This window comes from Esox lucius, chromosome 15 (genome assembly GCF_011004845.1).
Source record: "Esox lucius isolate fEsoLuc1 chromosome 15, fEsoLuc1.pri, whole genome shotgun sequence".
Lineage (NCBI taxonomy): Eukaryota > Metazoa > Chordata > Actinopteri > Esociformes > Esocidae > Esox > Esox lucius.
Window position 1 is genome coordinate 28,549,139 of NC_047583.1, and position 16,717 is coordinate 28,565,855.

Below are 16,717 nucleotides of genomic sequence, written 5' to 3' on the forward strand. Positions count from 1 at the left end.
GGTGAGCTCTGCAACATAAAAAGGCCAGGAGGCCATAGGATCTGTTCCATGGTAAAGAAAAGCCCCTTCACAACATCCAGCCAAGTGAAGAACACTCTCCAGGAAGAAGGCATGTCAATATCCAAGTCTCCCATAAACAAAATACTTCACCAGAGCAAATACAGGGGGTTCACCACAAGGTTCAAATCCTCCAGAATAAAGAGGCCAAAAAACATCCAGAAATGGGCTGGCGTTTTTAGAACAGCATTCTTTGGACAGATGAAACTAAGATCAACCTGTAACAGAATGATGGGAAGAAAAACGTATCGAGAAGTCTTGGAACAGCTCCGAAGAATACCACATCATCCGTAGAACATGGTGGAGGCAGTGTGATTGCATGGGCATGCATGGCTTCCAATGGCACTAGGTCACCTGGAGTTTATTGATGATGTGACAGAAGACAGAAGCAACAGGATGAATTCTCAAGTGTATAGGGATATATTGTCTGCTTAGGTTCAGCCAAATTCAGCAAAGATGATTGAACAGCGCTTCACTTTACAGGTGGACAGTGATCCAAAACATACTCCAAAAGCAACCCAGGCAAAGAAGTGGAATGTTTTGCAGTGGCCAAGTCAATCACCTGATCTCAACCTGATCGAGCATAAATATCACTTGCTGAAGACAAAACTCAAGGCAGAATGACCCACGGACAAACAACAACTGAAGACAGCTGTAGTATAGGCCTGGCAAAGCATCACAAAGGAGAAAACCCAGCGTTTGGTGATGTCCATGCGTTCCAGACCTCAGGCAGTCATTGCCAGCAAAGGATTCTCAACAAAGTATTTAAAATGAAAATGTATTCATGATTGTGTAAATTTGTACAATTACATCTGAGCCCCTGAAATAAGGGGACTGTTTATGAAAATGGTTGCAACCCCTGGAATAAAAGCTGAAAGTCTGCACATCAATTGCATCTCAGTTGTTTCATTTTAAATCTATTGTGGTGGCGTACAGATCCAAACCTATGAAAATTGTGTCAGTGTCCAAATATTTCCGGACCTAACTGATATATACAGCTCTGGAAAAAATTAAGAGAACACTTAAAACAGCATCTCTACAGCCATTCCATTCCAGTGTCTGTTAAATTCCAACACATGCACATCGCATTTTACTTAATGAGGTACTGATTAGGTGATTACCTGAACCAAATCTAATTTAACAAGGAAAAGTATAAAAACCACTGCTGTGGTCATCACTATCCTCTTGCAATAGGACCTGTTGGATGGCAAAAACAGTGCAAGTAGTACTTTAAACGTAATTTGAATTAAAAAAATAGAACTATTCAGCATGACAAAAGAGTTGAAAAGAAAAGCTTTGAGTGAGGAAAATGGTTCAATTCTGACTTTACTGGCAGAGGGATACAGCAAGTGTCAAAGACGGTGGTTCATAATAACATGGTCAAGCAACAGACATTGGGAACAACAAAGCTACAGACTGGCAGAGGGCGAAAATGACTGTCCACTGACCGAGATGCCCGTCAACTCATTCGAATGTAACTCAACAACCATAGGATGACATCAAGTGAGCTACAAAAAGAATGGCAAACAGCAGCTGGGGTGAAGTGCACAGGCTCCTAGGGACATGGCTGAAGCTCTTCATCAATGAGAACCAAAGTAGAGCCAGGCCGAAGTTTGCAAAAGACCGTAAGATTGGATTGGAATATATATATATTTTTTTTAAACAAATAAACACTATCCAAATGACTGCCAAATGACATCAAATGAAGGCAGATTGTACAGTGACCTCATGGTCCAGGGTCTCTGTATAGTTGATTAAGTCATGAGTGTAAAGGGGAATTAAAGGAGTAAGTCATCTCCTGTGTTGAGGCTTCTCTGTGGAGAACACGGGGGAGGGATGTCTTGCTTTAAACTGATGGCTGGGTTTTTCTGGATATCACAGCTCCAGTCACTGCAAAATTTCACCTGTTTCAAGTTAGTAAGAAAGCTGACAAAACAAATTTGGCATTTGTCATGATAATGCATTTCTGTTTGGCTGGTGAGTTTTTCCAGAAATGAGGCTTTTGTACAGGTTCAGTGACTATCCTGTGGAGGAATCTGACCTTTCTGTGTCCTATGACCAGGGAACTCCTACTTAAACTATGCAGAGAGAATGTGTTTCTACACCCCCATGATATCAATATAATCAGGGTGCGCCCGTAAAACAAAAGACAGAACATAAGACCAAACCATTTTTCTGCAACAGAAGTTCAAGAATAGTAAAATGCCTTACAAAAACAGAAAACAAGGAAATTGCAGTCCAAAACATGATTCCAAGTTGAGTTCATTCCTGGAGCACATTATTTTTAATTGTTATCACAGGCAAACAATACATCAACTAATGTTGTGACTGTTAATACAGAACCATTTTCATATGCAGGAAGATAATGAGTGTCAATATACATTTTAGCTTAAAGCCTAATTAGTTAGGCAATCTACACTCAGACTTACGCAAGCACATACACTGGCCAATGCAAGCATGTGTGTGCCTCTAAGAAAGCATGCTTATTATCTTAAAAGATAAGTCAATGAATAGTCTGCGAGTGTGCTGCCCGGAGGCAGTGTTCCAAATGGGAATGCAGAAATGATGCCCATGTAAAGGAGAGCAGCATCTACTATCAGAAATCCCAACTGTAATCAAAGAATTCCCAGAGTAATGACCGAAGGACGTTGGTAGTTGTTCACCTTTATGCAGCGCTACTTGACCACCTAACAGCAGCAACCCTGTGGAGCATCAGGAACTCCCTCCACTGTTGTGTTTTTAGTGAGAAGACTGTTCGGCTCAACTTGGTGCCGTGAATACTGTGCACCAGCAGAAGGAAGGGGATCAGACGATTTGGAGAGACGCAGAGCTCAAGAAAGGGCAAAACTGACAGTGAGAAAGAGGGGGAATGGAGGAGAGAAGATATACTGCAGACATTTACAGCACAGGGTAAAATGTCACTAATCCCTCAAGCAGAGCTCGGTAACAGCATGACCCCCCCCCCAACCCCACGGTGCCTACCCCAACCCCATACTGGTAGCCCGCCAGAGGGGAAACCAAGCACACCGCCTCTGCAACGCTCAAAGTATTCAAGCAATTCATGGCAATGATTGATAAATTTACAACCAATTATCAATCTCGGAGGTGCATAAGTGTAAGGTTCATAATAAAAAGGCAAAAAGAGGTGGCAAATGAGTCAGATAATCAGATACACTTGTTGCTGTAACATAAATCAATGGGAAAGTAATTTTGAGAACCCTAAATGACTCATAAGTTAAAATGTTTTGATATTGGCAATAAATACATTTCACCAATAAAATGGGGAAAGTCAAATGAAATAACTTGGATGTGAATCATCCTGTTTTTTTATTTTTATGATCAAATAATTAAAAAATATATTAATACTGCTTTAAATATGGGAAAAGCAGCTTTGTTCATCATTATAAACCAGGCAGAAAACACTGATTGGAAACTATTAAGAATGGTAGCGGTCTGTACTGCTAAGCCTATTTGACTCATCTTTAACCAAAGAGAACATTTGTCTACAGATGTGAAAGCAAGCTAAAACAATTCCACCATTTTTGAACAGCTGCCCAATCACTTGGCTGTCTAGTTTTAGTAAACTAATAGAGAAAATTGGGTTTGACCTGAAATTTTTCAGAGGACAAGTTAACTACTGACTTTGACTATGTTATGACTATACATTTTTTTCTGAAAACTCACATTACATTACCCACCATCACATGCTCGGTGTCCTTCAATGGACGCGTCTATGATCTCTGATAGTGTTGTGTAAGAAATCAGCCTTTTCAAATAGTGGTCACATGTGTTAATCACGTACCCGAAGAATGTCAAGGGAGATAATTCTACTTCTATTGAAATTATCGCAGTATTGTCTCTTTGTTGTTGCACTCAATCTCAACCATACTTCTGGTTACACCCCAATTTATAATGGTAGCATGGCTACCCAGAATTCCACAACACAGTAATGTGACATCCTGTGAACGTGACTTCCTGTACATGGAACAGAATCTAAACACATTTATCTTATAACAAAGCATACATTTATACCATAATTCCAAAGTTGTATCTCTCAGGGCTGTTGCCTTGGGCTACATATACATGCTTTGCCACTTGTCTAATAAGAACCTATTATGACAATGTATTGTAATGAATCCAGTGAGCTCACTGATACTAAACAAGGAGTTTGTATTACAATGGCTGTAATTGGTTTAAGACAGGGGTTCTCAGTTCCGAGCCTGGTGACCCGGGGCACTGCTCGTTTTCTATTATGCTTGGTAGTACATTGCATTCACCTGCTGTCGCAGGTCTAAATCTGTATCGGTTTATAGGGCTAGAATGTAATCAGTTCTTTGAGTCAATGCTTGGAGTTGAGAACAACTAGTCTAAAGGCACTCTTTTAGTAAAGTTTTAGTAAGGCAAAAATGACCTTGTTAGTATGGAAGTCAGTGCTTGCAAGGCTGTTCACCAGCACTTGCATGCTTACACAGCTGTCCAACAAAAATGTTAAAAGAGTGATTGGTGCTTGGGTACACAAAACGTACCGGTTATCATGTTGTTGGAGATAATTGGTCTGTACACTAGCAGATTAAACCAATGCCCATTGTCTGAGGAATGCACAGCTTTCTTATTGGCTAAAGGCGGCCAAGTTGGTCTCAGTGATTCACCGGACCTTCCTTAAATGTAGGCCGATGTGCCTGTGAACAAGATTAGTAGCCTGAACAATGTATAAATGGTGGTAAGAGAAAATCAGACTTATTTCATGGTTCACAGCATTCTTTCCCACTCTTTTTGTAAATAAATTAGATATAATCAAATTTTTTTTTTTTAAACCTAGAACCAAGGACACTTTAATCAGCAAACAACCATGAAGACATTGAGATGTAACTCCAGAAGTCAAATTTGATGGGTAGTTATCTTGATCATGATAATGAAGTTTGGGATAATACATTTTGAGTAGCTATCTTGATCAAGTCATGATAATAAAGTTCCTCTGAAGGGTGGCTGTTTTTGACACAAAGATCAGGTATTGTGATGTAGTATGTCCATATGCAGTAAAGAAAGACAGCTCACTGTGCAATTAACACCAGTCTTGAATTGACTAGTGTTAATTGCATGTTAATTGTACACTGCAAAGTTTTGTTCGCCTCAATATTTATTTTGTTAAATTTCAGACCTCAGGAAAGCTAGTTGTTGCCATAGCATCAGCTAATGGGGATCTAAATAAAAAATTAATTCAGGAAAATGTAGACATTAACATTCAACTCAAGCTGCCAGTTGCTCTTTATTGTTAATGCACTTTTTTACACTAAATCTTAGCTAGTTTATTTCATTAAAGATGGGTGTCAAGGATGGGTGTACTCTGACTGACCTATTGTCAGTTTATATCATTAGGAGAACATTATCAGGGTTTTTCCTGGCTTAAAATTAGGCAAAGGTGGTACCTCAACCCCTGACGCCTTTCTGTGATATACTTTTATATAATACCTGGCTACACACTTGAAAAAATACAACAACTCAAGTGTTAAATCTGTCCAGTTGTCCAAGACCATTTAAAACAGCTAATGCATGAACAATATCCTCCCTAATAGCAACCAAAATATACAAGCATTATACTCCGATCAGCCATAACATTATGACCACCTGCCTAATATTGTGTAGGTCCCCCTTTTGCCACCAAAACAGCCCTGACCCATCAGGGCATGGACTCCACTAGACCTCTGAAGTTGTGCTGTGGTATCTGGCACAAAGAAATTAGAAGCAGTTCCTTTTAATTCCTGTAAGATGCAAGGTGGGGCCTCCATGGATGGGACCTGTTTGTCCAGCACATCCCACAGATGCTCAACTGGATTGAGATCTGGGGAATTTGGAGGCCAAGTCAACACCTTGAACTCATTGTTGTGTTCCTCAAACCATCCCTGAACCATTTTTGCTTTGTGGCAGGAAGAATTATCCTACTGAAAGAGGCCAAGGCAGCAGAACATTGCCCAAAGCATCACACTGCCTCTGTCAGCTTGCTTCCTTCCCATAGTGCATCCTGGTGCCTGTGTTCTCCAGGTAAGCGACGTACACGCACCCAGCCATCCATGTGATATAAAAGAAAATGTGATTAATCAGACCAGGCCACCTTCTTCCATTGCTTCGTGGTCCAGTTCTGATGCTCATTGTAGGCACTTTCAGCAGTGGACAGGGGTCAGCATGGGCACCCTGACTGGTTTGTGTCTAAGCAGCCCCATATGCAACAAACTGAGATGCACTGTGTATTCTGACACCTTTTTATCAGTACAAGCGTTAACTTTTTCAGCAATTTGATCTCGTCTGTTGGATCGGACCCCATGGACCAGCCTTTGCTTCCCAAGTGCATCAGTGAGCCTTGGCCGCCCATGACCCTGTCGCCAGTTCACCGCTTTTCCATCCTTGGACCACTTTTGATGGTACTGACCACTGCAGACCGGGAACACCGCATAAGGACTGCAGTTTTGGAGATGCTCTGAGCCAGCCACCCATCACAATTTGGCCCTTGTCAAACTCGCTCAGTTCCTTACACATTTTTCCTGCTTCTAACACATCAACATTGAGGTTGGAATTTTCACTTGCTACCTTATATATCCCACCCACTGACAGGTGCCATGATAATGAGATTTTCACTTCAACCTGTCAGTGGTCATTATGTTATGGCTGATCGGTGTATTTATTATTTACATATTAACAGATTAATTTTACGTATGTCAACTTTTTTCTTTTGCCATTATTCGTTGTGCATTATTGCCTAAGACACACCTGTGCAACAATTATGCTGTCTAATCAGCATCTTGATATGCCACACATGTGAGGTGGATGGATTATCTCAGCAAAGGAGAAGTGCTCAATAACACAGATTTAGACAGATTTGTGAACAATATTTGAGAGAAATAGGCCTTTTGTGTATATAGAAAAAGTCTTAGATCATTGAGTTCAGCTCATGATAAATGGGGGCAAAAACAAAAGTGTTGCGTCTATAATTTTGTTCAGTGTATAATGTCTTTGGGGACAGTACACACCCTAATCTAATAATCTTTCCACCAGTCATCTTCATCTGATAAAAAAATAAGTTATAGAAGAACATTCAAAAAAATAAATATGCGGATTAGATACAGTAGTAGTTTAGACCTTTGAGTTTCATATGCAGGAAAAACCCAGATTATTCTGACAACATCAGCATGAAGGAAAAAAACTAAAATTGACTCTTCGTTTTGCCATAGATCTGCTATAAGTGTGAAACTGCCAGGAACCAGGGATGCAAATGGCAAAAAACAAGTAACGTTCGATCTATGAAAATACCACATTCTGTCTAATAGAAATTTCGCTACTAGGTATTCATGTGCAGTATCCTTAGTAGTGGACAAAGAGGAGAGATGTCAGGGTTGCATAATATACTAAAATACCATGACCCTGTTCATTATTGTCATGGTCAGCTGGAATTGAGGTAAAGGATTAAGGCAGTGCTGGAAAATAATGGATGGCCACACAAAATATTGACACTTTGGGCCCTATTTGGACATTTTAATTTAGGGGTGTACTCCATTTTGTTGCCAGCGGTTTAGACATTAATGGCTGTGTGTTGTGTTATTTTGAGGGGACAGCAAATTTACACTGTTATACAAGCTGTACAATCACTACTTTACATTGTACCAAAGTGTCATTTTGTCAGTGCTGTCAAATGAAAAGAGATAATCGAATATTTATAAAAATGTGAGGGGTGTACTCACTTTGAGATACTGTATATTATTGGGGGAGGTTTTCAGATTTGAAAACCCCTTATATCATATGATGCAACCAACTTTAAAATGTCCTTATAGACATAATATTCTTTTACACCATGTGTCATGATATGAATTCAAAGCAATGGAGCCTCCAATTAGAAAAGAAAATCTAATTCCCCACAAATCGACACAAACGTAACATCTTGATCACTGTCATTTTTAGTTTACAATGGTGTATAATATAAAATGGATATCAAAGGTATTAAAAGTCTAAAAGCCCTTATTGACAATGCAGCTTTTGTTTATGCAAAGCTTGAAATCAGAAGAAGAAATCATGTCAGACCTATATTTTATCACTTCAAAATTAAAATATCCCTATCATTTACCTATTGTCCCTTTAAGTGTCCACACCCTTTATGATGGGTGTTTTAACTGTGTTCAGATTTAACCAATCACATTATTAAAAAAAATGGAAGAAAGGTAATTTGCCATCTAGTGAAGTCATTTAGATTGGCTATTCATGTAGGATTTCACTGAAGGTTGTGGGATGTATACTTGGGTGCTGCAAAAGACACAGTCCAAAAAGTAAATAATTCTGCAAAGGAATTAAATGTAGGATAGAGATAACAGAAGACTCAGGATAGAGATAACAGAGTGGACAATGTATCAGACCTAAATCCTGTAGTAAATCTGTGGATTGACCTATAAGGTTGGGCACAGGAGATCCCCACACAATTAGACTGAGCTTGATTCCTTGTGCTTTCTTTTTTACATTGTGATGTTGTCACTCTCAATAATGGCTGTAATAATGGTTGTAATTCCTAAATAGACAATTATATTGTCGCATTGCCCAACCCTAACACACACACACACGCACGCACGCACGTACGCACGCCAAACAAATATTAGTGTGGGTGTTCTAAAGAGAAAAACAAAAACTTAAATTTCAGCTGTATTTAGTACACAGACCAGACTTATGTGAATAATCTTTTCAAATGATTGTAAGGTTATTCATTAATAAACAACTATATTCATCAATAATCCATGTATGGCACTCAGGGGTCAAACTATTCTCTATGTTTACACAACCATTCAAGAGCACATATTGGACCATATGCCATGACTATATATAATTAATTGAACACTGAGGGCAAGAGCTACCTGGTCAATACGGTTAATATTTGAGTTGAAAATGCATTTTCATCCTTACCTTCTAAAAGTAGCCGTCGACCGTGACGTTGACTGTTTACAACAAGTTCTTTCCTCATTCTGTTCAAAAATACCTTGCAACGAAACGCAACTGAATCTACCGTTTCATCGTCTGTGATGAGAAAATGGAAAACATGGCTTTATTTTGGTTTGATTTTGTTATACTTAAGAATAGCACATGTTGGATAATGCTTATTATTGTTAATATTGTTAATCTTCAACAGTAACGAATGTGAAAGATGTATTGTTAAAAGGGTTTCATTCGAACAAAGACATTTTGAAAAATAAATATGAATGTATCAAATATTTTTATGTAGGTTAAATAAAATTGATTAGAGAAGCTAGGACAAAGAAGGAAAAAACTGAGCATGGTTTACTAATAACTTGATGAAAGAGACAATATTTTAACATGTTTTTATTTGTACCCTGAGAGACTTCAGAACAGTTAGCAATTATGTAAATCTGCTATTGACAGTTCTGTTACAGTACTTTAAACATTTTCAAAATGGTTTGTAGCCAATAATATGAAGGTAGATTAGTAGTTGGTATCCTCGAATAGAAAAAGTGATGAAAAGCAGCTGATAAAATGTAAACTCCCTCTCACTCTAAGAGCCTCTCCGCCACTTAAGCAGAGAAAGGCTCAGGAGTGTCTTTTGGATGAGTGTGCGCTGTAGTGCCAGTCTAGCCTTTTGGGATGAGTGTGCGTGCTGCAGTGCCAGTCTAGCCTGAAAATGAGGCTAGAACTAAATTGGTCCAGCAGTGCTGTTTTAATACAGGCCCTATTACACGGCCCATCAAGCATCACTAAACAAGTGCTTGCCTGCACATTGCCTCCACACAGGTCTACAGAGGACTTAATGGCTGTCTGCTAAGTAAAGGCCTTTCCTGGAACACTTACACCGTACTGAAAAGGGAAAAGAATTCAATCATCGTCAACAAGATCAAGTCCTTGATAGGCTTGTTATCATTCAAGGTAGAACATTAACTAAATATTGGGATTTCCACCTGCATATAATCCTAACTCTATATCATGATTCCAGACCTTTCTTTCTTCTAGATAGAATTACGTTTGTCATACAGAAAAAGCAGGCTGAAAGTATCTCAGTTAAAGAAAATAAGATAAAAGGATCCACAATAAGCTTATCCTGTAAAGTCTCAGCGCATAACAACCAACCGTCCCTAAGAACAGATTCGACTGGCCATGAATATCACCATTACACACACATACGACTCCGCTGCAAACAAACAGTGCTAAGTGACAAGCCATTGCTGTGCTTGCACAGCTAAGCTAACAAAGAAGACAAGGTGTAGAGTGAAGGTCTTGTGCAGTATAGATAATTGCTTGTCAGAATGATTTATTGTAGGGTATGAGGCTGGTTCTGTTCATAGAAAATAGAAACAAAAAATTACCTGAACAAAAGGGGTACCTTTCCCATAATGCTGTGGGTCATTAAGCCCTGTGTTCTAGCTGTGTAGTAATTAGCATGTTATCAACAGCAACTAAGGCATGGCAACAACTAACCTAATGCTATATAAGCCATCAACACAAACAACATTATGGTGATTTAGCTAACCACAACAATAGAGTTGGTAACAACTCCAGCGTGACTCTGACCTCATGATTAGATTTGTTCTCTTTGTGAAAGCCAATTCAGGTTCAATCGGACAAATCTTGTTCAGTGTTACGAATGTTATTTTTCATCCAGGAAGGTACACAGAGTCCTGTAAAGCAAAATCAATTTCACTACAACAGAGTCTGGTGCGATATAATACAGCAGACCTCAGTTCCACTAAAGACTTTCGAGCTATATCGATCTCAAACTTTTAATCTAGTACACTATGCGCATTTCAAGTTATGGTCCTACTTTCCAGCGATGGGAATTGTCAGCCCCATTCAACAAGCGGGTCAGAAGAGAGCTTCCCACACAGTTATTGTCCCACACCTGAGCAGCGTCATGAGATTTGTTTTGCACTGATGTGAGACTTAAACTGGAGGGGACAGTGGTGGCGGCACTCCGGCTTTCTCTTCTTCTTTCTGTCACTGAATCTCCAGCTGGGGCTCCTCCGGTGGCAGTCATGCCCACTAATCCTGCTTTCTGGGAGCTGAGAGTTGGCTTTGAGACGACCGAACAGACACTGCATTCAGATGCTCTGAACGGTCTTGTGAAAGCCCAACGACATATGATGATATTATTTTTATACAGACAGTCATGCTGGCTACAGAATAAGGTTTTTAATTAGGCCCACCTGAGGCAGAATGACATTTGTCAGGGTTGGTTTTTGGATTGGAGAAATTACAGCAGTGATAGTGAGGGCGGAGAAGCGCTACTGCGTTCCAAACGAAATGACTAGAAATGTGCTAACTCTAATCCCTCAAAGGCACAGCTAGGAGAGCAACAAACCGTAATGAAACAAAAATTGCCAAATAGCAGGAGAGGTGTGTGGCCACATGGAGAGTGGCAGTTATGTTTGTCAATCAAAATCTTCATTGCTGGTTTGTGCCATTGCACCAACCTCACATTTTCCAGGAATAATCATGTTACTTAATGTATGCTGTATTTTCATATTTGTTATCAGCAAATGCTGTAAAAAGTACAGCACCTCTAGCGTCCTGACCTTTAATCAACCCACCAAGCGTGCTTTTTATATTCCTCCTTTAAAGAAAAATTGGCAACTTAGCCCTGTCCATATAGGCCAAGGGGTTAAGTACTGTATGTATGTGAGACCCACCAGACAGTATATGAGTTACTTCCAGAAACAATACTCAGGCCAGGCTCACAGCCCTAGCATACTTCACACCCCCATTACAACCCGTGTGCAGCTATTTAACTGGAGGAGACAATGACAGCTAGAGATAACCTCTGTGGGCTACATTCAGTGTTCTCCTTAGGACATGGGAGAGCAACTCCTTGACACCACTGCCCACAATAAAACTACAGTTCCACAAATAAATATGCTACTGTGTGCGACAGGTCCCACGCAGCACACGACAAATGAGGTTCAGAAAATGACTGACTGTGGTTTACGATGTGGAAGGGAGAAAGTCTGACTGGAGACATACAGCCATGAAGATTACAGGGAACTTTAGCAACAGAAGAAAAGTGGAGCTGAGGAGCGTCTACCAATTGAAATAAAAACAGCTAACACAGTTTCTGGAGGGCAATACCGCTCTGGAAATGCAGTGTTCCAATATAAATCAAGCAGAACTGGGTATATTAAAACGTGTTTCAAACATGTCTCTCAGTTTGATACCCTAGCAGGTCGAATAAACAGGAGGTACGCAGCATGATGATACAAGATATTTCCATAAACACCACCATAAATAATACAAAGCCCTGAGTGTAAAGATATAATAGACTGATAGATGATTAAGAACAGTCATGGGGCCTCCTGCTTCCACTGTCACACTAACATGCTACACTACAGAAATACATTTGTGCTCATAAGTTTGCATACCCTGGCAGAAATGGTGTAATGTTGGCATTGATTTTGAAAATATGACTGATCAGGCATGTCTTTTATTTAAGGACAGTGATCATATGAAGCCATTTATTATCACATAGTTGTTTGGCTCCTTTTTAAATCATAATGATAACAAAAATCACCCAAATGGTCCTGATCAAAAGTTCACATACCCTTGAATGTTTGGCCTTGTTACAGACACACAAGGTGACACACACAGGTGAAAATGGCAATTAAAGGTCAATTCCCCACACCTGTGGCTTTATAAATGGCAATTAGTGTCTGTGTATAAATTGTCAATGAGTTTGTTAGCTCTCACATGGATGCACTGAGAAGGCTAGATACTGAGCCATGGGGAGCAGAAAAGAACTGTCAAAAGACCTGCATAACAAGGTAATGGAACTTTATAAAGATGGAAAAGGATATAAAAAGACATCCAAAGCGTTGCAAATGCCAGTCAGTACTGTTCAATCACTTATTAAGAAGTGCAAAATTCATGGATCTCTTGATACCAAACCAAGGTCAGGTAAAACCACGAAAGATTTCAGCCAAAACTGCCAGAAGAATTGTTCGGGATACAAAGAAAACCGACAGGTAACCTCAGGAGAAATACAGCCTGCTCTGGAAAAAGCTTCTGGCACACTATTTTGGAGTGACGAAACTCAATGGCGCTTTATAGTCACAACCATAAGTGCTATGTTTGTAGAGGGGTCAACAAGGCCTATAGTGAACAGAATACCATCCCCACTGTGGAACATGGTGGTGGCTCACTGATGTTTTGGGGGTGTGTGAGCTCTAAAGGCACGGGGAATCTTGTGAAAATCGATGGCAAGATGAATGCAGCATGTTATCAAAAAATACTGGCAGATAATTTGCATTCTTCTGAACAAAAGCTGCACATGGGACCCTCTTGGACTTTCCAGCACGACAATGACCCTAAGCACAAGGCCAAGTTGACCCTCCAGTGGTTGCAGTAGAAAAGGGTGAAGGTTCTGGTGTGACCATCACAGTCTCCTGACCTTAATATCATCGAGCCACTCTGGGGAGATCTCAAACGTGCGGTTCATGCAAGACGACCAAAGACGAATGGGCAGCTGTACCACCGGCAAGAATTGGGGGTGCCTCATAGACAACTATTACAAAAGAATGCATGCTGTCATTGATGCTAATAAACAGGGCAATAAACAGTATTAAGAACTAAGGGTACACAGACTTTGGAACAGGGGTCAGTTAATTTATTTTCTTTACTCCCATGTTTTGTTTTATGACTGTGCCGTTATTACCTACTGTTGAATGTGAATCCCATAAGAAATAAAAGATGTGTTTTGCCTGCTCACTCATATTTTCTTAAAAAATGGTACATATTCTACCAATTATCCAAGGGTATGCAAACTTTTGAGCACAACTGTAACTAAATAGAACATGGTTAATGTAGGTGACCAATTGATATGGGAACTGATGGAGAACAGAGGAGCCAATATGTGTTAAGCTTGTGTTTAGGATGAGTTATTAGAGGCTGTGGGAGGGAGTTAATTTTTGGGAGAAAATGACAGATCTCAGCACTGGTCTTTCCATGATCTCAAGATCAAAAACAAGACCTAATGATAATGACTGTGTGTAGAAATTAAGTTACAATCATTGCCAGGGAATGGCAATTCTCAAAATGAAAAAGACAATGGGAATAATACTCTGTTTTAGTATTGAAACATGCATCGTTCTCTAATTACATAATCAAGGACTTTTCAATTCAAATACTTAAAATGAAAGTGCAAATTTCATAGAAGTTGAAAAACCAGTCCCTAGACCTCTAAGTGAGAATGCAAGATTAGTCACTTCCATACAGTTACTATGAGCTTGATAGAGAGTGAGAGAGATAGTGAGCTAGAGGGAGATAGTGAGCATGAGAGGGCAAGAAAGAAGAGCGAGATATATAGAGCTAGAGAGAACTAGAGAGTGAGGGAGATATAGAGCTAGAGAGAGATAGAGAGAGAACAAGAGAGCGAGAGAGCACCAGATGTGTCACACTGCATCGCTTACCTCCAAGCAGTTTTGGACTGACAGTTGACAAACTCTGGCTTGCTCTGTGAGCTGTAACGCTGGCAGGTAGTGATGGAGAACCTGGATAAAGGTGCACTTCTCGCCGGCCGAGCCAGCCACCCACTGGTCAAAGGGTTATCGAAAGCCAAGTCAAACTCTGGACAGTCCTTAGAGAAAGAGTTAGACGGACAGAGAGAAAAGAGAGAGGAAGAGGAATAAACCAGGCTCTATCGGATGATTGAGTTTGGATGGCTGAAGTTAGACAAGACATGTGGTCAGCAAAAATTCAGCCCTAGAGACCGAAGTTGAGTGAATGGAACTCACTCTGTTAGGGTCACAGCCATTGACCTGTCTCAGCTGGTCTATGGTCCACATTGACCTCTTAGCGAATGATGTGGAGCCTGGGAACTGCTTCACCTTTGTGATGGATACATGGACTGGCTTCTTATTTGTCACTGTGAAGAGAAAATTATGTAATAATTAGTTAAACTAAAATTATATATATATATATTTTAACATTTTCTAGTGATTCACAAAGCAGGAATTGGGGAACACTTTGTGAACCATCATGGCCCCTAATGTGATCCTTCAGAAAAAATATAGGTTGCTGACAAAAGTTAGATGAAAGCTCCATAGCATAGCTGCATTCAGGAATAATCAACCATAAGCTGTTCATGCCAAAAAACCTAAGGTTACTAGTAAAAGCTATATAAACAAGTTTTATTCAATTGATTTTTCTGTTGAAAGAACAGCCTGCCTAATGTCGAGTGGACCTCCCCATGGGCTGGGATTTCGTCATTACAAAAGCTAACAAGTCAAAATGTCCACTTATCTATTATTTACTTCCAATAGGAGCCATCTTCATTGGTCTTGAGTCTGTGGTTATGGATTGCTGGCATTTTTTAAACCTAACTAGATACATCACACACAAATGAAAAGCAAAAACATTTGCACATACCAATATGTAATCTTCTTTTAAATACTATGGACATCATTCATTTTTAAGCGCGTTATATCCCTAGCTTCAATAGCAAGTGTTGCCCCCTTTGGCTGCCCCTTAATGTCATGTATCCAATTATTGTAAAGGTCCATCTGTCAATTACACTGACTGGGAGGAATTTTTGTCCACTCGTCTTGACAGTACTGCTTCAACACCATAATTTCTTGCATACATCGGCCCTCTTCAAGTCCCCCACAGCATTTATAAGATTCCGAACTGGGCTTTGACAATTTCATAAACATCTATTTGTTCTTTTTGGGACATTCTGTTGTAGCTTTGCTTATGTATGTTGGGATCATTGTCTTGCTACAAGATCCATGTTCAGTTCAGCTTCAACTTTCTGACAAATGCTCTCACATTTTCATCAGCAATTCTCTGGTACAATATGGAACTTATGGACAACTCAATAATGACAAGTTGGCCCTGAGGCAACAAAGCACCCCCAAACCATTACTGCCACTGCTTCCAAGATTTATGATTGGTATGAGGTCTTTTGGTCATAGGCAGTGTTTTATTTTTGTTAAACATGACGTCTGGCATTGCGGCTAAACAACTCCAGCTTGACTTGATTTTTTCATCCAGGCCAAGTCTGGCAAATGTAAGTCGTGGTGTAGTCTCTTTTTTCTCTCGTTCTAACACTGATATAGGCAAAAGAGGCATGTAGAACACTTGATGTTACCCTGGGGTTCTTAGAGACTTCTATGACTATGCTTTAGTAAACTCTTGGGCTGACTTTGGTGGGAGGACCTCGCCTATGTAGACCTCTCCTAAGTGGAATTTTCTCCATTTGTAGATGATCGGTCAGACAGTGAAATATGTACTTTGAGATGTTTGAAAATGGCTTTGTAACCCTGTTTAAAATTTTTGGAAGGCTGGACTGATTATCTAGCAATTTGCCCCTGTGTTTTGGTGCACCTGATTACAAGTTCAGCCATTTAATGTGATGGTAAAGGTAGGGAGGTACTAACCTTTCCCATATAAGGAAATAGCATTTTTGTTCACTCATTGCATAGGTTTATTGTTGAAAAGGTGTCCTTTATTAATGAATGTCAATGGATTTAGGTCAAATACCCATGTGTGCAAATATGTAAAAACAAACAAAAACATTTTCAGTGGGTGTACTTATAGTTTCACATTACTTTAGGGACTCATAGCAGGGATTATGGCCACAGGCCAAGTAGACATCCTGCCCTGTGACATCACAATGTACTGGGCCATTCCCTTCACC

At 39.8% G+C, this 16,717-nt stretch overlaps 1 protein-coding gene across 1 annotated transcript in view; it reads right to left on the minus strand.

Moving 5' to 3' along the window:
* Positions 1-16,717, minus strand: part of stxbp6 (syntaxin binding protein 6 (amisyn)) — a 116,831-nt gene that overhangs the window by 11,712 nt on the left and 88,402 nt on the right. Inside the window, 4 exon segments of the mRNA XM_034297382.1 lie at positions 14,498-14,557; positions 14,559-14,623; positions 14,626-14,656; positions 14,814-14,944. Of these exon segments, the coding sequence (XP_034153273.1) occupies positions 14,498-14,557; positions 14,559-14,623; positions 14,626-14,656; positions 14,814-14,944 (287 nt within the window).